We start from the raw sequence: 20688 nt of genomic DNA, 5'->3' as shown, positions 1-20688 counted from the left end.
GAGAACAACTAAAGCAACAGAGGAGACAATATTCTCTCTCCCTCTATACGAGCTCTGTGGGCAGGCCGGCAGCAGCAGAGGAGATGAAGATCAATTTCCCTGCAGGGCCACAAGCTCAGCTGTATTCCTAATGCCCACATATTGCATTGAGGCAGAGAAAGAAATGAGAGCAAGTGGGGGGAAAAAAGCTTGCTGGATTTTTTTGTTGTATAACTCAATTGTTGATTAAATTACTCAACAATCAAATTCTGGTTTGCACCAAGGAAACCAGATCAATAGTGGGAGTAATCAATGCAGTATGAGGGGATCAATTACAGAGTAATTAGACACACCACAGGCACACGAGCGCTAAACAAAGAAACCTCGAACGTTGTAGTATTTTGAGCATGGAAGCACATTTCAACCCTGAAAACTGAGGTTAGTGAAAGAGAAACATGTTCATTCTGCTCATTTGCACTGATTAATCCTGATGAAAGATCATTATTAGCCTGCTTTGATGAATCAACAATGGAATTAACACAACAAACAGGTAGCGTTCAGCCACCATTGTTATGAATTGTACAATATGGATGGTTACTCACAGTTGGAGGGTATGTGTATGGCTGCTTGGCTGTGCCGGGCAGCAAGGGATAGGAGGAAAAGGAGGAGGGGGAGGAGGTGGGAGGAGCACTGCCCCCTACTGCCAACCTGCTGTCGCTGCGTGTGAGGCATTGCTCACTGTCCCATCAAAGTACCACCTGCTCACACACGCGTACAGTAAAAGGGCAACCTCGCACAGACGCACACTCGTGCTGAGCAAGTGTGAGGCTATGTTTCTCTTCCAGGGGACTGCAGGTTTGCCTCGTCTGTCTTTGGTCACTCCTGTCTCCTTCTTTAACTATAGATCCACGCCCTCCTGCTGATCTCCTCTCTAAAAGATAAAAAGAGAAGAGGGGGAGGCAAGGGGAGGGGAGGACAAGAGGAACAGAGAGAGGGAGGGGCAGAGAGGGGCCATGTGTCAGAATGGGAGAAAAATTACCCTGCACCATGTGGTCAGCCCTATAGACAGATCGAAACATGGAGTTAACAAACCAATCAAGAATCAACAATGCGCATCCTAACAAAAAATACTGCCGCAACGCCTATAGCTAAACCTGTTTCTGAAAAAAAAAACATTTGGTTAATTAAATGAGCGGTGGCCCATATGGAAAGGCCACAACGAGACTCTGAACAGACCCGGATGGGCTGTGGGCAGACAAATGCAGACCGATGAAGTGTCAAATCAGATAACACGCAGGACAGAAATATAAATAGTTGATAATTAGGTTGACTGGTCAGGGCTGCATTTCACGAACTGAACAGTTCGTCGTGTACTTTGGTGACAGTGCTGTGATAAGCCTGCGATAAAGATGCTATCAGTCATGGTGAGTGAGGCGAACCACCCCTGCTAAGAGTCTATCCATTCTCCATCTGTACTCTTGGAGACGGTCCTCGATACAACATGCAGGCTGTCCTCCCCCGCGGCACCACGTGGCGCAACCCACTGACTGTTTACACTACTCAGTATCACACACAAAGAACTGTTACAGCACACCATGATTAAGACGTACATGTAAGACAAAAGACAATGGCGACAATACAAAGACATCGCTTCCTTATTTGGCAGCTCTGCGGTATGTGATTGAAAGATTTTGGCTCTGCACACTGAACCGAGCGATGGATGACCTTGAAGATTGGAAAGGCAAGGAGACGAGGTAAAGAGGAGAAGAGTGGAGGGTGGGAATAGGACTGAGAGTGGTGATTATGGTTCATTTTCTTTTATCTAGTGGGTAATGGCTGGCCAGTTAATTACTGTGGATGTTTCATATGTCAATCAATGAAGAATGGATTGAACAATATCTTCGAAAGAAAAGAAGGAGTGTGGGATTTGTCTTAATCAAAAGGCCCAAATTAGATAAAATTAAAGACCAAACAAGAGCTAAGCTCTTAATAAGGCAGTTTAAACTAACAGCATTAGGATTAAATGAGCCATTACACTCACTTGCTTGCTTTTTCAGAAGAATTGAACAACAAGCACACTGAGAGGGGTGGGAGGGAGGGGTGAAGTGGGTGGAGGACTTATGGGGAAAATGAAAAGTGGAAAAGTGGGTTTGAAGAGGAGAAAAGAGGAGAGGTGGAGGTGAGCGAGGAGAGAGGCAGAGTGAAGCTGGGAGGGTGGGAGGTGATGGGAGGAGTGGAGAGATAAGGAAAGACGGGAGGAGGAGAGGGGAGGAGGAGAGGGGATGACAAAGGGTGACAGCTGTGACGCTAATCCTATCCATCCCCTTGCACGCATACATTCACACACATGCAAAGCTCTTCCAATCAATGTGAATTATTTGTTCACTTTCGTCTTGCTCCTCGACTTCTGCATCTTCTTCTCCAGTCCCTGTAATAGACCAGAGCTGCTTTAGGTATTGTTCTCTGGAGACAGGGCCAATTACAGTGATCCCATCTTAAAACCAGACTCTCCACAATGCTATTAGAGGCAGACAAACGTAGCAGGGCCAGTCGGGGTATTAGAGCTGGTGTTAATGCGATCTAAGGTGGGTGCTTGTCTTTCAGTGCCCCTTCCAAAGAGACGGTGAAGGAGAGCTGATTGGAGCGAAGCAGGATGCTGATTAACGATGTGGCGAGCCGCGGCTTGTCATGCTGCCAGTTGCAATTTACCAAGGGACTTTGCCGCATGTGCAGAAGTCGGCGAATAACACACTCAGAGAGACAGAGAGAGAGGGAGAGAGGACCATGTGATGCATGCAGGGACAGACAGTAAGGAAGGCGGGCGGACGGATACACACACACAGACACACTTCGAGTGGTCTGACAGAAGAGATCAGACAGATAAAAGGCCATGGTCCAGTGGGCTCCAGTCTGGAGGAGGACTGTGCCACAGAATATTCAAGTCATGTTGAGTCGGAGCAGTAAAGGGGAACACTATAATGGGGTGTGAGGGAGTGAGTGAGTGAGTGAGTGAGAGGCTGAGACAAACAGACAGGGAGAGAGTGGCATGGACGGCTGCCATATAACTGGGCCAACCCAGCCACCCAGACATGCTGATAGCTCAAACTGATGTGGCCTGAGACACACTAACACACTTCCTCACAGTGTGCGTGGCATGGAGCCTTGTGGCTGCTCCATTATCACAGGGGTGAGAGGCACTGACATTGAAGCAGATGCCTGAATTCACTTCTTCAGGGTGTCCGCTGTGCAGCTGTCAGCGATCCAATCCTAGCCCTGTTACCTGCTTCATTGGACAGGGTCAGGGGTCACTATGGGATGTCTGTTTGCAGCTGGGCCGGAATGACCCGTCACAGCGCTTCTGAGTGCTTTTAAAAACTGTTATCACCGCTGGGGTGTCAACGGTTACCATCAAAAGTCATTCAATCACAGGGAGATTGTATGAGGGGATGTGTTGAGATTTGAGGGTGTGGTCTTTTTTCTTTTTTTTTCACACAAGAAAGCACATGTATCAAACGGGCCAAATCATAATTTTTAAATCATTCATGGATTCATGCTTAGAGGCATTTTGCTCACAAAAACACAAATAACCCAGACATGTTAGTGTTTCTATCATTAGAACGGTTTAATAGCTGCACTATCATTTTGATGTTTACCCCCCATGCCATCCATTAGATAGGAAATTGCACCCTTCCGTCCTCTGCAAAATGTACTAATTAGCATTAAGTAGACATGTTGGGCGTTGCCAAGGACTTTGAATGCTGAATAGGCTCTCGTATCTGTGTGTGTGTGTATTTGTGTGTGTGTGTGTGTGTGTGTGTGTGTGTGTGTATGTGTGAGATCAAGATCAAACCCCAAGAGTCAAATCATGTTCTGAGCTTCACACATCGAACTAACCAACTACACACAACACACGTCTACTGTTTGCTTCATATCATCATGCAGCTGTGTGAGGATCTGCTCTCTATTGATGAATGTAGCTTGTTTTCTCTCAGCACAGCCTCTACTTTGATCAGATGTGGTGCACTATTGGATTCTACTGTCTGAGAGAGTGTGTGTGTGTGTGTGTGTGTGTGTGTGTGTGTGTGTGTGTGTGTGTGTGTGTGTGTGTGTGTGTGTGTGTGTGTGTGTGTGTGCATGTTCAAACATGTGTGCAGGTCTTACGCCCTTGTCATGCCTTGCTTTTAAATATTAACTACCTCCAGCTGTGAAGATGTGTAGGGGGCGAGGATGCGGGATGGAAGGAGGGGGGAGAAAAATAAACGAATACATGCCCCCCCCTTTACCTCCTCCTCTTCCCCCCAGGGTTCGTCTGGAGAAACATCGGGCTCAGAAGAGACAGACGAAGGGACAGGGAGAAGATCGTGATTTGGACATAAACAAAGAGAGTACTCACTCAGACAAATGGACTGATGGAGCTTTAGTAATAGAGGAGGAGGGCAGTGAGCGATTATAAGGGTCAATGGATTGTAAAAGTGAGGAGGGGGGGTCCTGAGGAACAAGGTGGTGCTGGTGGGGGGTAGATGATCAGGCCCCCTACTGAGTGAATTATTCATAGAAATACCCTTCCTGTCGGCACAATTTGCCCTAAATTCACCCAGATTCATAATTCATTTGCCCCCCTCACCATAAATTTGGCTTGGTCTCAGACTGATGCTGTCCATCTATATACCTGATGTCTTTGGTGTGGCAGTCTGATTCTCTCCCTCTCACCCTCCCCTCGTCCTCTCTCTGGCAGGGTCATACTTAATGCATGAGCCTGTTGCAGTGAGACAAGACTCAGACCCACTTTGTCACTACGGCAGAAAAATACCACAAATCATGTGAAATAACACAAGCTACCTGTTCCCTCTCTGCTCCACGATTCATTTCGTAACACAGGCGTCTTTCATCATCCACCGAGGTGAAGATTGCGTGTTTAAGAGCTCAGTCTTATAATAGGAACTGTCCAAGAACAATGAGTGCCCATTTTCTAGTTACCTTTGTATCAGTCTTCTCCATCTCCTCTCTCAAGCCCCCTTGGTAGCTGACACTAAAAGCTTTCTTCAGCGATCACTTTTCACAATACGTTTCATCATCTCCTTCCCTCTCCTGGCCTTCCCCTCTTTTCCATATTCAACGTCTTTTCCCAATTTAATAAACTGCTGTGGTAGCACTCTAGCTTGGTCAATAGGCATTGCGGCCAATTAATTCAATATTCAGAACTTTAATGGAAAAGGGGCTTTACAGCGCAGCGAAAAACCAATATCTCTCTAATGCCGGTACTCTTTGTTTAAAAGGCCAAAAGGAACATGTGTTTCAAGACTGATGATCCATGGTCAATGCCAAGTGGAAATTTACCAGTGGAAAAAAAGCCGCAGAGCTACAGCGTATCTGGAATCAGGGTACCCGGACAGCACATTCATCAATACCACTATTAGCATAAGCTCGGCCGTTAGATACTTTGGCTACTCCCACTGGTGTCAGATGCGGAGAAAGAATGCACGCCATATTTCCCTTGGTCTCCAATGCCCTCACCTCTTTGGAGGACTATATGCCTCACCCCACCCCCTCATATTTTTTCAAGGGTTAGAGGTTAATATTGGAGTGACACAAAACAGGAGGAAATAAAGGTTGTCAGAAGAGCCATGAGGGCAACCGCCTACTCTCTCTCTCTCTCTCGCTCTCTCTCTGTCTCTACATCCTGGTTGCCATGACAACAGGGTCTCCACACGGCATCCCCCCCTTGTACATACAAATTCAGTTATTCACACACATGGACACTAACAGGTTTGCGGTATCACTTACATATGCGCGCGCACGCACACACACTCACACTCACACATTTGCCGGTGTACATTTATAAGACATAGCGAAAACACAAATATAATCACACACATTAATAGATAAGTACATATATACTTGATATCTTCACATTTGTACTATACACCAACATGTGAGCACATAATATTCAAGAAACACCCAGACTTGACAGAAAGTGTTTAAGTTATAGTCAAATATTTATGAGGTTAAATCCAGATTTATCCAACTGAAAGTTAAAATACAAAACACAAGAACAAGATTTCCAGAGTCCTCCTCAAATCCCCACTCTCCCTCCTTTGTAGACCAATAAACACACTGTCAACCCTCCCACTGCCAAGATTGCAAAAGAAGCCACCTATGGCGTGATTTATTTATTGATGTTTTTCCCCTTAAGACACAATGGGAATGGTAGAATAAAAGAAGTGGTGAATAATTCAAGGCAAAGGGAGTGGACTCATTAAGACATCCGTGAGGGCTTAAAAAAAGGAGAGGAGAGGTGAGTGGAGGGAAGTCGGGATGGAGGAAGGAAAGACCGACAAAGAGAAAGAAGGGCAAGACCGGTGGGAGATCAAAGGGGAGGGCTGACAACAAAGTCGACGAAACGAAAAGTCTGAAAATTTAATAGAAAGTGAAAACAAAGAGCGGAAGAAATGGAAAGAAAGAACAAAGAGAGCAAAAAAAATGATTGGAAAAATTAAGTGTAAATGATTGACCTGATGATAGAGGGATCACTGACCAGTAAGAGCACTGTAACAATCAAAAACAGTTGTGTCACACTATTGTAATAGTGTATCAGATTCCCTGTGTGTGAGTGTGTTTTTGTGCATGAGTCCATATGTGTATCATCAGAGATCAGGCTGTGTGTCAGCAGGTCAGCTAATCTCTCTTGTAAGCTAATGGAGCCAGATCCTGCAGATGGAGTGCTGCCTCTTTAGCCCTCAATGCTTCTAGCATGTTAGCCGCTGCTCACTTTGATACACAGCTGATAAGGCAATTAGCTTATGGCTCGGCTGTCAGTCAGTTCTTAACAGGAGATGTATGGTTACGATAAGCAAAGAGCTACAAAAGGAAAAGAGTGGTAAGTTTGTTGGAAAAGATAAAATTGTGACAGTAGATTTTATTATTGGATGGTTAAACGGGTACAAATAATGGGAAGTGCTGTAATATTGATTTTATTCCATTTGCTTTCAAAAATACTCTCAATGCAATAATTAAGGAGAAAGAAAACCAACTGCCATCATGGAAACATAAATACACCCAACAAGGAAACAAATCAGATGTTTTTAGAATAATAAATGAGAAACATATGTGGGCTCTATGTACACACTAAACACATGCACACATAAACATGAACATAAACCCTACCATCAATGCTGCATTCATGCTCTTGGCTATCATTTGCTTCATTAGCAGCAGCATCAGTCACTTTCTGTGCCCGCAGCACAAAGCGTGCTAATTACAGACACACCCTAGGTGTCGAGCAGAAGATGCGTCGCACACAAACATGTCCTCACGAGCGCATTGTTATGCACTCTGCGTGCAGAAGGAACATGCGATGATTAACACACGCAGCTTATATAGTTACTTTTTTGGTGGCTGAATGCTTTAGTTTCCATACAGAAGATGGTTAATGGTGTTAGCTTGTGTAACGAGGGGCAATCATGACATTATGAAATTATGTGGAAGAGCTATTAGGAGTGACCTTCTCCCTTTCCCCTCCCTGCTTCCATTTAAGCCTCCTCAGTCCTACAGTCCCGGCTTCCTCTCTCTTTATCTCTCTCTGTCAGCCTCTCCCTTTTCTCCTGGATGCTAACTGCCTGGCTTGTGTTTCCTCTTATTTTGATGTACATTTTGACCTTCAATGCCACTTTTCTTTTCTTTTCTACCTTTGTGATGACATATGCCGCTTGGAAAAACGAAGCTCATCTGCACTCCCACAGAATGCATCTATTCATCTCTCAGAGAGAGAAGATTAGAGGAAGATGAGATGGGTTAAGAGGAGATTTTATGTGTATGTGTGTGTGCTAGTAATGCCTTCAGGGATCAAACTTGAGCCAGACAGGACAGCAAAAAAAGCTGACATCAGTATCTGTCAGAGTTAGCCCTGAAACCAGATGCAGAGGCTTAACACAGTTGAAGACGACAAACCAGCTCCAACAACACAAATAGTATGTAACAGCACCAGTGGCAAATCAGCAAATGAAGCAGATGCTGGCATATCCTTACAGTGGTTCATGTGTAAGAGCATGAATCGTAATCACTTTACAGTTATTTTTCCTGACAGGTCACATTGTAACTCAGGTAAACCATGCATGAATACAATGTAAAGCAGCGGAACAGTCAGCTATAAGACCCCTAAGGTTATCTGATGAGCCTCTGTTGTGAATGGGAGCATATGTGTGCACTTGTGTGCATGCCTGTGAAGCATCAAGTGATGAAGAGCTTGGGTTGGGGGAGGGGAGCTTGCATTGGCTGTTGCAGGTAGTGATGTCTGAGGAGGGGTTATGCATTCAGTCATTCGGCAAACAGACAGAGAGGAGGAGGAGGACGATGAGGGAGTGGTCCCTCGGGTCAGGTGATAAGTGGCCCATACAGCAATGGAGGACATAGCAACCGTGACTTGTGTCACACGCAAGGACGTGTGGTCGCCTCCGCAGGGAAAATCATCACGCCACACCCTGAGGAGGAGGGCGGGGGGGAGGTGTATATATGTGACCTACGACCTCTATCGCAACAGGGTTGACATCTTGAAAAGTAGTGTGGCGGCACGAGCACTATTAAATTAGTTTAAGTTTTGGATCAGAGGATCTTTCTTTTAAAACACCAACAACGCCATCTTGGGTTAGGGCCCAAGGACCCGTACTTAAGGTCAATGATCACCTTTATACAAGGAAACTCAGGTTTGTTCACTCAGGGAGGGCAGGAGACGGAGTTCAATAATTACATACAATATTTTATTAGTTAAAATGAACACAAGGCACAAAGAAACAAAATAAGGAGCCCAACTGAAAAGGGGCGGATTTATGGATGGAGGCTTACTGGCTGGAGGAGTGGTCAACGAGGAGAGTGACATCCAAAGGAAAGGAGAACACCCCACTCACACAGCAAAATGTGACGTGCATAATGGAAATCTTAAATGGGGAAATCACACACACACATACGTAAGGGATCGCCACCACCCAGGGGGGACCACCACCACCACCACCATCGGCCTTCCAATCTAGGGGGAAATCAAACACTTGTTAAAAGGGCTCACAAACAACCAAACCAAATCCCATAACGAAATAAACAAAACAAATTAACAACTGATCAATTTAAAGAACTGAGGAATAATATTGAAATTAATCAGAAATCACGCAAAGAAAAGAAAATCAGTCTCTGGTCAGAGACACCAACTTAATAAATAAAATTAACAATAACTAAACAAAACAACCCAAACTACTAAGAAATAACCAAACCTACACCAGACCTTGGTCGATTCTCACACGCACCACGCACACACGCAGAGGGAAACAGGGTCAATAACAAAAAGCGAGTCGACAGGAGACAGCCGACAGGACCCCGAACCAAGCAGCGAGGTAGCAGCGATAGCAGACCGGCGGTGAAGCAACGGTCACCAAGCAGTGGTAGCTACTTCAGGGCTCTGACTTTACGTTAACGCTCGTCAAGTGCGGTTCTTAGTCCAGTGGATTTAAGTCCCGTCCAAAGAGGGAGAGGTGTGAAGAAGAGTCAGTGTAGCGGGGGGAGACAGCCACCACACGACATGCAGACCAGCAGACTATGGCCTATCAGCAGCTATAAATGACTCAATGGTATCGCCTTGGTCGCAGTGGAGACACCGGACCTGTGCCCTGAGGGGAGCAGTAAACAATGCCCTGGAAACGGAAGGGCCCGAAGTGGAAGGAAGCGAGAGGTCAGGGGGAGGGACATGGCCTACTTTTATCCCTTCGGCCTGCCTGGTGGTTGGCAGACAAGCCAAATAGGGCAGCAGCTGAGTTAGGTGTGATGGTGATGCCTCGTACCACTACAGTAGAAATAGTGAAAATATCAAATTTAATGATACACAGCTGGGGTACAACCTGTCAAGGGTGTATCCCCGCCTCTCACCCAATGTCAGCGGCATCTCCTCCTGCAACCCTCAATGGATGAGCTGTGTAGATAATGCATGGAAATTATGATGTCTCTGTTTTCAGGTTTTTAACTACAATACATTTTTATGATGGGCCTATTTCCAAAAAAAAGTAATTTCTGCCCCCTATGCTTCTCTGCAGAAAGCTTATTGCTAAGATTTAGACTTTGCCTGCACAGAAATTTGTCAAGGTCTCCCTAGGTTGGACGTAATCCTGTGTTTTTCACCACTTTAGGGAAATGAGCTACTGGCAGGACAAGGTCACTCATAGTGCTTTGCTAATGCATTTGCATGGAAGGGCCCCGGTGGTTCAATGACTGTGGGAAAGTGGATGGATTTTTTTTTGTAGCCTGATACTTGTATATATAGGCTACATAGGTCAAATATGGTTACAACCATGTGCATACAGTGTAAACATAAACTCACTCACAGTTTCATTACTAATGACAATGCAAAAGAGAGATATATTCATTAACAACTGCAACCAAAACAACCTAAGCTTAACCAACCAATTAACTGACAGCCAAACAGATCACAGGACCTGGTGCTTCGCATCTTCAGAATTATTAACCAGGACAGACAACAACAGCGTCTTAGCAATCCCATTAACTTTGTTAAAAGATGCAAAAGCAGCACTTCCCCTTAAGTGCTTCTCATCTAATCAAATACAAGGTCTTGTGGGGACGAGGTAGGAGATGTAAGGCTAGTAAATGTCTATGGAGTGGATGCAGAGGGGGTGTACGGATGAGAAGGAACAAGAGAAGGGGTGAGGAGAACATAACAGATATTAGAGCTCTTTAGAAACAGTTCAGTCTCATATTGAGACTGAAATAAAAAAAACTCACACAGCCACATAAAGCGCAGAATCATTTCTCCTTCACTTTATCTTCTGTTGGGACACAACTAAAGTACATGAACTGCTAACAGTTCGGAGTGAGCAGTGTTATTGATTTGTTTTTTGTCCAGTATGGAAATCGTCTTTTCTTCATGCTGTGTTTGCACCTTGCTGAATTTATCCTTTGCTTCACATTTGACAAGAAGTCAATCTGGTTGATTTACTGTACAACATCAGTAATGTTCACATAGTTCTAAAGTCAAGCTGAATTCATTTTGAAGGTAAAATCTGTATTGTCATTTTAGAAAATTGCTATGCTCCCTACTAAAGGCCAACTCTGCACGGACTCTGTGCAGTGAAGGGGATACACAAGCACTCTGCACCTGATCACAGTGGTGAATGGTTCTATATAAAAAAAAAAAATCAATGTACAAATCCAGATTATTATTAGTGTGTTCAGTGACTCAGAAGACTACGCCCCACTGGAGATGCTGCTTCTCTCTTCATTAGCTTGTTTCCCATCTCTCTGTTTCATCAGCACACACAGGGAAGGACCACAAAGCTCATATATGAGAACGAAAGAACACACACTAACACACACTTACACACAGCAGCAGACTGAAGGTTGGTTTGGGTAATTGTTTGGCGAGACAAGTCAGTTTAAGGAGATTTGCCTGCCATTCAAATGGGGCAGAGTGAGGATAGAAGACAGCAGAGTGACATGGGAAACGTAGTTTGCATGAAAATATGGCCAATGGACTTTATGCATGGGTGCAGCTCAATTGTACACACCACCAGTGTGTGTGTGTGTGTGTGTGTGTGTGTGTGTGTGTGTGTGTGTGTGTGTGTGTGTGTGTGTGTGTGTGTGTATGTGTGTGTGTGTGTGTGTGTGTGTGTGTGTGTGTGTGTGTGTGTGTGTATGTGTGTGTGTGTGTGTGTGTGTGTGTGTGTGTGTGTGTGTGTGTGTCATGAGAAAGTGTGAGAAACTGTTCACTTAGGATGTGACAAGTCACTGTTGTTAGGCCTGACTCAATTTGTTGTAGAATGTGACTGTCTATAGTTTGCGTGCAGTATGGACTGCCTGTGTGTGTGTGTGTGTGTGTGTGTGTGTGTGTGTGTGTGTGTGTGTGTGTCAAGGGTTAGGTGTCAATACCCCTGGCTCACTTTCCTTTTCTCAACCCGCTATCACCATGACAACCTCCTGACACCAGCTCACCCGCACACAGAAAATATTTCTCTCCCATCCCCCTCCCACATGTTCGTCTCCCTCACCCCACCCCACCCCTCTCTCTCCGTCATCTATCTGTACTTTATACCCTCAACCTTCATCTCATCTCCCGTGTCTCCAACTCTTCCCCTCCCTCCCCATCTCTGCCTCTCTCCAGTTTCCCTGTTATGTCTACATGCTCCCCATACATAAAAGAGCTCCGTCTTCTCCACCGCCATCTCCTCCGAAAGTCTTTTATTTGCACTCCTCAATCTGCCTTTCACTTCTTTTCTCTATCCTCTGCTCCCTGCTGATTGTCTCTCACTCCTCAAATCAGAAACTCGGAAACTCTCTCCTTCTCTCTCCCTGAACTCCGTTACCTCACCCCTCCCTCCCTATAGAATGCAGCTTGTGGAGCACTGTCTTCCATCTGCCCTGCACCACATCTTCATAACAACCATGCAGCCAAGGCCATACTCAATGCAATTACAGGTAGCATTCTATCAACCTCTGCCATCAACTATTATCAAGCCTGAGAGGGACTGTCCAGTCCAGGGGGAAATTTGCAGGCTGGCAAAGCATCGATACAGCCCCCCCCAACCCTAAGTGTCTGACTAACTCCCATCGCATCTGTTATCGTTATCATCAGCAAACCATTTCTGCTTTGTAACTAAATCCAATCATTACCAATGGACTCCACGGTGGAGATCTATTTGAGGCGGAGCGGCTTTCGGTCTCCAAGAGAGGAAGGGCCAGGCTCCATCAAAGGCTGCAGTGTTATCTGAGGCGCGCAGCCACGTCTCTGCTGCAGACCCTCGTCGTGTCTGTAAATCCCCCTCCCCATGTCTCTACGCAGCCCCAGCCCGTCCACACACCACTGTGGACTGGTGCAAAGAGATCAAGGACATGACATTTTCTGGAACGCACAGCAATTTTCACAAGGCGCAATATGAAAGAGAGTAAACAGACAACTTGTTCCATCCCGTCTGTGTTTGCATATGTCTGTGTGTTAGTGCGTGTGTGTGTGTGTGTGTGTGTGTGTGTCTCCTGTCAGATATTTGAAGGCTGTGTATATCTGGCTTTACTCTATTCTAGGAGGCAGACAGAGTGAATAAGCAAAAAAATCAGGATGGTATTGCATCTCTTTTTTGATTGTTTTGGAGAGCTTTACTTCCCCCCTCCTTTCCTCCAACATCATCTTTACTCCCCCCCACACCCTCTTTTTCTTCGCGGGGTATTGCCCTGTACTCACTCTGGAGCCCCAGCTGTGGCCACAGCTCCACCACACTCTCTCATCTCGCTTTCCTTCTCGTTTTTCTTCAGTTATGAGTACAGACAGATATTCCAGTAAGAGAGAGATAGGGAGGGAAAGACAGATAGAGGAAGAGAAAGGCCACGAGATGCAGAGGAAGCTGCCATGACCTTTCCCTGCGGCCAAACAACCAGCTGATGAGCTTCTCATGGAGAGAGTCAGGCCAACCAGGTCTGACAATCTATACGGTACAAACACACTGAACAAAGATGCTTGTGGCCAGCTGCTTATCCCATATTCAAAAATACGAGCAACACACACCTGTGCACACCTTCTTGTGGCAGTTTTCTAGTTCACCAAATCCCCTACTATAGTCGCAGATATCTAAATCATATGCATCCCATGAAAGCACGACTATAAATCCTGCTGATCGTGCTGGTTCCTATATATAGGACACCAGTACAGCATGTCGCCAACTCCCACCAGGTAGTACTAGCCAAACAAACACGTTTTTGCACGACAACATTTTCCAAACACCTCAGACACCTTTGTCCTTCATTCAAACTGAAAGGAGAACTCAGCTTTTCTGACACTTGGTGGAGGCAGACGGGAAAACAGTGTGTATGACAGCTGCACAGGCAGTAAAATCTCTGTCACCGACATTTACCGTTGGGTTGTTTGTCCCCTTCTAAACCACAGGCTGGTCAAGACAGCGCTCACTGCACGGTCATAAATAAAACACAGTCTGTCTGGACCACTGGATGGAGGAGAGATGGAAGGAGGAATGGAAAGACGGAGGGGATGAGAAAGGGAGGAGAGAAAAACAAGATTTATGACTGTGTATAAAGATGGATGATATACGGCACCACTGAGAATGAAGCCATCCCATCATTGACTGCATACTGAAGGCACTTCTATACTGTTTGTGTTTGGGGTTGTGTTCCTCCTCTATAATTAGTGAGTAACTCTGTACACAGCCTGAGAGGATGCAGGTGAGCTGTGTGTGTGTGTGTGTGTGTGTGTGTGTGTGTGTGTGTGTGTGTGTGTGTGTGTGTGTGTGTGTGTGTGTGTGCGCGCATCTGCCTCCGCACACACTTGACATTTTAATCACTACAGGATCTCTGTCCTTTACCCTCCTATCTCTCTCTGCCCCCTGTATCCCTTTCTCTTTCCACATTGTCTTTCCATCTTAATCTTCATACTCTTACACTTACTGCCCGTCGCCCTGAGCAGGATCACACTTTAATATTACGATCAACTTTATTAAAATGTAAAAAAATAAAAAACTTGCTTTCTGTATCTCCAAGCACTCTTTCTCTCCTTCCTCCCCTGCCCCACCCAGTCAGGCCTGGAGGATGAAGTCTTTGCTTATAAGTATAATTACCTCGTTAACAATATCCGCACCCTCTGTCTATTCTTCTTCTAGCTTCTCTCTATATCTCATTACGATTTGTCATTTCTTTCTTTATCTTCCTCTTTCCCCTTAATATGACACCTGCACCCCCCCAGAAAAAATAAATGTTTCCCCCTCGGAGCTCCTGTGTTTTCTCTTGAAAACTGTTCCTCTTTTTAACAAGGAGCCTCACCCGGCATCTTCTCTTCGCTTCCTGCCAGTCCTCTCTTCAGCCCAGATCCCAACAAATGATCTACACAAAAATCTCTACATGAAAGTCTGCCCCGCGAGTTTGGCCACAAAAACACATTCGCTTAATTCTTCCCGCTGTGCAGCAGAGCGCAATGGCTGATGTATACAGACAGTTTTATCAGCTAAATTTAGAGTCTCATTATTGCAGATTGGGCCCTGTGCGAGGTTCTCTGTAGCGCCATGCCCAATTACCCCTGATCAATTCAGAGGGCAAACTCGAAAAGAACTAACCCAACACCAACCTGATTTAAAAACCCACACAAGTCCACCCTCTCTAGAGGCTAACAAGAACAGATCCACAGACTACATCCTCTTCAGGTGCCTGGTGTGTGGAGTGTGTAGCAGGCCAGCGTGGCCTAATTTTACTCAGGCTATGTGCAGATAAGGATGGATGATGAGAGAGATGTAGGTCATAAGTGGGAAAAAGAACAACAGAGTAGGTTATATAAGCCCATGTGTCACTGTGTGAAGTCTCTGTGACATGCAAATTATTTGCAACTTGGCAAAACAGACATAATGAGACATCCCAAAATATTTGAAGAAAAAGGCTCACATGGTGCCAAACTGAGATATGTTTAGTTTTTCAAACCAGAAAGGATGAACATGTTTGAAAGAGGGAAATGTGAGACAATAGATAAATGAAACTTCAATGCAAATTAATGATTGTGGTAATGTTAAAGGAAAATAAAGGTTTTAAAACCTTTATTTTCCTTTTCCGTTTCTTCCATGAAAAAAAAACTCATATTGAAATGTGAAATTACACCATGGCTGAGTATTTCCACCTTCGTGCCGCAGTAAATTAATGCCAATCTAAAAAAAAAATTCACGCAGGAGGTAAAAGATTCTCCACTGAGACAACCCCGGTTTGTGATGTCACAAACCTAAGAAACCAATCTCTGTCAACATTAGGGTGGGGCCCTGTAGCTGGAAAAGTTGAGCTGTGAGGGTGGGAAGATGGGGATTAAGGGCGGGGCCATGTCAGTATGTTCAAAGATCTCAGTTACAAAATGAGGAAGGAAGGTTTACAGTCACATCTAAGCCATTTTAAGACTGAGGGGAAATTATTCCAAACATTCTACACATGTGATTTTAAGGAATAAAGAAGAGTTTGTTTTTAAGGGGTGAAATAAACCACCCAGAGTGGGACTTTAAAAGAGAAATCTATGAGCAATAATAATGTTAGTTTATTTCACAATTTATAAGTGATGGGTGAAAACTCTAAATTAGTATTACTTTTTTTATATTCATAAAACAAAATTGGCTAGTTTAATTTCAAATGTAATTTATCACAAGCTGAGAGAATCTGCACTCCTGCATGGACTGGGAAAAAGTTGTTCCCAATCAATCTGTCACTCTGTGCAGGCTGCTATGCCCTGCAGAAAAAAAACTGGCACAGAGAAACACATTTATTTTTCTATATATGTAGGGCTATATTAGTCATTAGACACATGCAAACAAAGGTTATCTTATGTATTCTGCGAGATGAGGATGCACCTTCAGATGGGAAAGAAGCAAACGAAAACAAAACTCAAAGAGAAAACCCCTCCTCAAAAATCTCATCCGTCTCCACTGCTGACATTTCTTTACTCCGTGACATTTTCTCTTTCTTTCTCTGTTCCTGAATCTCTCTCCTGCTGCTCATAATCAATTTTCCTCCTGTGTGGCACTTTTTTTTTTTTTTTTTTACAATCCTCTTTGTCTCCGTGCCTCTTGTCTGACATTACCCTGTTTTAACCTTGCACGCCCCTCGTCTGCTCTCCTCCAGCCAGCGCCTGCATGTGTGTGGTGGGTGTAGTGTGTAATAGGATGGCACAGTAGGTGAGATTAAATTAGGCCAGTGTATGGGGATTACAACCCACTCAAAAACTGATCCCCTCCCAGTCTCTGAAATCCAACCCTAATGAATATATCATGGCTGACACAGCAGATGAAGCGCCTGCAAGCAACCACAATCACAACATCACGGAGACAGCGAGGAGACGAACACCGACAGCCCTGTTATACGTACATCACCTGAAAGTGCTTGAGGACACTGTGTCTTTTCAAGAGTGTTTGGATGCTCGTGTTTCATGCCCCATCTATTTCAGTTATGGGGAATTCAAATGAAGTGTAAGTTTAGAGAGGGGGAAGAGCCAAGTGGAAGAAAAAAAAAATCAATACACTTAAATGTAAACACTCCAAATGAATGGGTTCAAAACAGTATCAAACCACATTGTATTTCTCATGTGAGACAATAATGTGCGCCGCTCAGTCAATGTCAAACAGCACAACAACTCTAATGCCTCAAAACACACACACATACACAGTGAGGGCACGTATTAGCATAATGCATTTCCTAACCCCCTTACCTTTAACCATCACAAGTAAATTAAACCTAACATGAACCTTAATCCTAACACTGACCTAAACCTAATTCTAACTGAAGTCCTAGAAGTCTTAAGCTTCAAACAGTCAATTGAAAGTGAGGACTGTCCAAAATGTCAGTCGGTGTGAGGCTCAAAAAGATTTCTGTACAAGTACAGACACAGACACACACAGACACACACACACAGACACACACACACACACACACACACACACACACACACACACACACACACACACACACACACACACACACACACACAGTTTTCCTGACTGCGTGTACCAGCTGCAAGATTTCAAACATTGCTTTAAATTTTTTCAATGTAATTTCTTGTTCAATGTTTCCAGACTGAATTTCCAAACATTTCATGGAACATCTTTTGATCAGTAAAATCTTGGGTGTGCTTTCTGAGATGCTTCAACAGACTGGATATTCTCCAGCATAAGGCTCAGCATCAGAATCTAACTCAGGTTTTCTGATCCGGAGAAACATGGTTCTCTCAGAGGAGAACTGTTTCTCTGAGAAAGACAGAAACATGTTTCTCTTTGCTCCCTCAGAAAGAGAAACACGTCAACTGCTTGACTGTGATGATGCCTCAGTGCCTGAATATAAATGTCTTCTAAGAGAACTTTCTCAGCGACTTGCAGCCTCCACACAAAGCATTGAGCCATGCCTGTCGAATACAACCTACGTGACTGGTGGCCAAATACTGCTTTTCTATTAACTGCCTAAATAAACAGTATTGCTAAGTTAAAGTAGTGGCAACAGAAAAAAAAATCTGGGCTGGAAAGAAAGTCGTACAAAATACATGGAGTGTAGAGAGAAGAGGAGGAAACTGACACGAAAAATACAGAGCACAGATCAAGAATAAATTCCAACGGTATTGAAAAGGCCTGTCATAAGCTCAGCAGAGCAGTGTGATGTAACTCAAAGCAAAGCAACAGTGCTGAAGTAGCCAACCATGCCCCAAAGATTCATTAAAAATGCAGCCAGCCTCACAGCAACAGATCAATAAATTAGTAACCCAACGCTGTCATGTCCCCTTAATAAACAGCCAGTGCAATGTAATCAAAACCAGAGTGCTACAGTGACACAGTCATTCCCTGAAGTGGCAAAATATGGTCAATGGAGTCTGAGATGTTGTCAATATTGCCAAATCGACTTATTGGGTGATATCAGATGGTGCTACATTTGCTATAATGGAAATTGCCATGATCAGACACACACACACACACACACACACACTATAATATATGATCAATATAAGTATTTCAGGGATACCAGCTTGATAGATTCGATTGGCCCTTTACCTTGTCAGCTCTAAAATAGAAGAGGAGGCTTTTTGTATTATGACTCCCACTACCATCAATAACATTAATAACTATATATGTGTTTCTTTAATCTAAGAAACATGTCTAATTCTATTTCTGATCAAATCTTTAGGGCCTCTCAGACATTTTATAACATTACAAGGATTTTGAAAATATAAGAAATAAAGCTTCTCTTTTTTGAGTTAAAATAACCAAGGGCTTTTTGTCTGGAATAATGAAAGTGAAAATAAAGTATTAAAAATGTACTTTGAAGCAGAGAAGGAAACACATATCTTAACTTCTAAGTTATTTATACCCAGAAGCCATTAAACTTAGAGACTTAGCTACTGTATCCCAACAATGCTGCCATCAGACATTTGACATCATCCTTTACAAAAAACAAGCAATAACCCAACATTGATTAATGTAGATCATAATCCATTCATTCATGAGGGCATCTCTCACTGGTTCCGCTGGTGGCGAGTCATGCACGCACAGGCTGCAAATACACAGAGAGGCATCTCTGAGAATCAACAGAACACTTCATAGAGAGGAAACATGCAGTTGGGAAACACAGTGGACAGAGGGTCAATTTAGTCCAATTATATTCACTGGTGTGGACAATAAAGCTTCTTTTGATAGAGCTGACCGGGGTCCAGGAGGAGTGACGCTGAGGGGAATTCTGTGTGTTGCCGAGACAAAGAAATAATTTTGTCAGACTAAAAAAAGATGAGGACAGCGTCAAGGAGGCAAAGAGAAGGACGGACAAGGAGTTTCATATCTCCTCTCATTCATATTCAATCCTGTGTGTCCTAGCTTTATTGCTTTGCTGCTTTCCTGTCTGGTTCAAACAGAGCACACTGGAGAAATTCTACTCACACAAGTGGAACATTTTTGCACCATAATTCTAAAACAAAATGATAAAGAAAAAAATGTATAGGCCTTTAATGTCCTAATTTGTCTTCTTGGATATTTTCGGATAGTTGCGTTATTGGTTTGGCAGTAATTAATTTCTCTCCTGGTAGGACACCATATCCACCACAGGGTTCCACTTGTGCAATTTTAACCAGCAATAACACATTTGTTACTCTGGGGGATTCTACAATTTCCCCACTCTCATACCATCACGTCTGAGAGCTGTAATAAGGTAACTCACTCTCCCAAATTAAATTCATTTCCATACATGACGCTTTTATTTGTGCCCCAGTCTCCATCGCAGGTTCAATTGTATAATAGAATTGGATTTATGAGTCTTTGTCTGAGAGCCTCTTTCTGGGAAAGCTAATCGTAGCGTCAGTCATTATTTTGATTAAGACCCTGATGTGTGGGTTCCTGTGTCCACCACTGTGTGAATACTGATAGGACAAGTGAAACCAGGGAGGTGCACGGCTAGAAGAAATAGAGAGACAGAGGCAGTAAAGCGAAATGGATTACTTAAATTTGTTCTTGCAGGAAGCTGTCTAAGACGAGAGAACATGACTCTTAAGTGATGACTGGAACAAGGTGGTGCAGAGAAATTGCCATGACGATGCTCTCCCACTTTATCTTCCATAACAGCATTCATCTTCCCACCATCACCACTCACCTACCTGCTTTTAAATCAGTCTTGTTCCATCTTAAGATTTTCCTCCCCGCCTATCTCATTTCACCTTTTTGCAAATTTTCATCCTCCCCCCTCGCTGGCCTCCTAACCCTTCTCCTCATTTCTCTATAATGATTTGCCCATGGCGGGCCTGTCAATCCATCTGACCCTTAGCTCCTTAAATCACCACAATGTATTCTCCACCAAACCCTGACAGTATGTCTACACGATCCCCCCCACTTGACACCCAGTGGGCTGTCTCCCATCTGCACAATCTAAATCAAACAGCTTCCGAGCCGCAACCAGGGAGGGGTTGAGGGGTGGAGGCGGCGGCCGACTCTTGACAGCATCCTAAAGGTGCACACGCAACTGCGCACACAAGGGAAGGGCTTCGAAAAGACAAACTTAAAAACAACACAAGGGGGTTCGCTATTGAGCTTTTGAATCAGTGCTCGTTTGTTTGTCACTTTACAAAGATAATTCTCAAAGAAGGACAAAAAAAGAAAGCGGAGATGAAACAGTCCCTGTCGACTTTGAGATAGTTCTCTCACTTAACCTTTATTTTACCCTGTGTCTACATTAAAT

General features: G+C 44.1%; 1 protein-coding gene across 3 annotated transcripts in view; it reads right to left on the bottom strand.

Annotated features, from left to right (window-relative positions):
* Positions 1-20688, bottom strand: part of l1cama (L1 cell adhesion molecule, paralog a) — a 42970-nt gene that overhangs the window by 19372 nt on the left and 2910 nt on the right. For all 3 annotated transcript variants that reach the window (XM_069526952.1, XM_069526953.1, XM_069526954.1), the window contains exon 2: positions 582-910. In XM_069526952.1, the coding sequence (XP_069383053.1) occupies positions 582-711 (130 nt within the window). In that variant the 5' untranslated portion in view covers positions 712-910. The remainder of the gene's footprint in view (positions 1-581; positions 911-20688) is intronic.

Source organism: Paralichthys olivaceus, chromosome 6 (genome assembly GCF_024713975.1).
Source record: "Paralichthys olivaceus isolate ysfri-2021 chromosome 6, ASM2471397v2, whole genome shotgun sequence".
Classification (NCBI taxonomy): Eukaryota; Metazoa; Chordata; class Actinopteri; order Pleuronectiformes; family Paralichthyidae; genus Paralichthys; species Paralichthys olivaceus.
The sequence above is the reverse complement of the archived record's forward strand: the minus strand, read 5'-3'. Positions and strand labels throughout refer to the sequence as shown.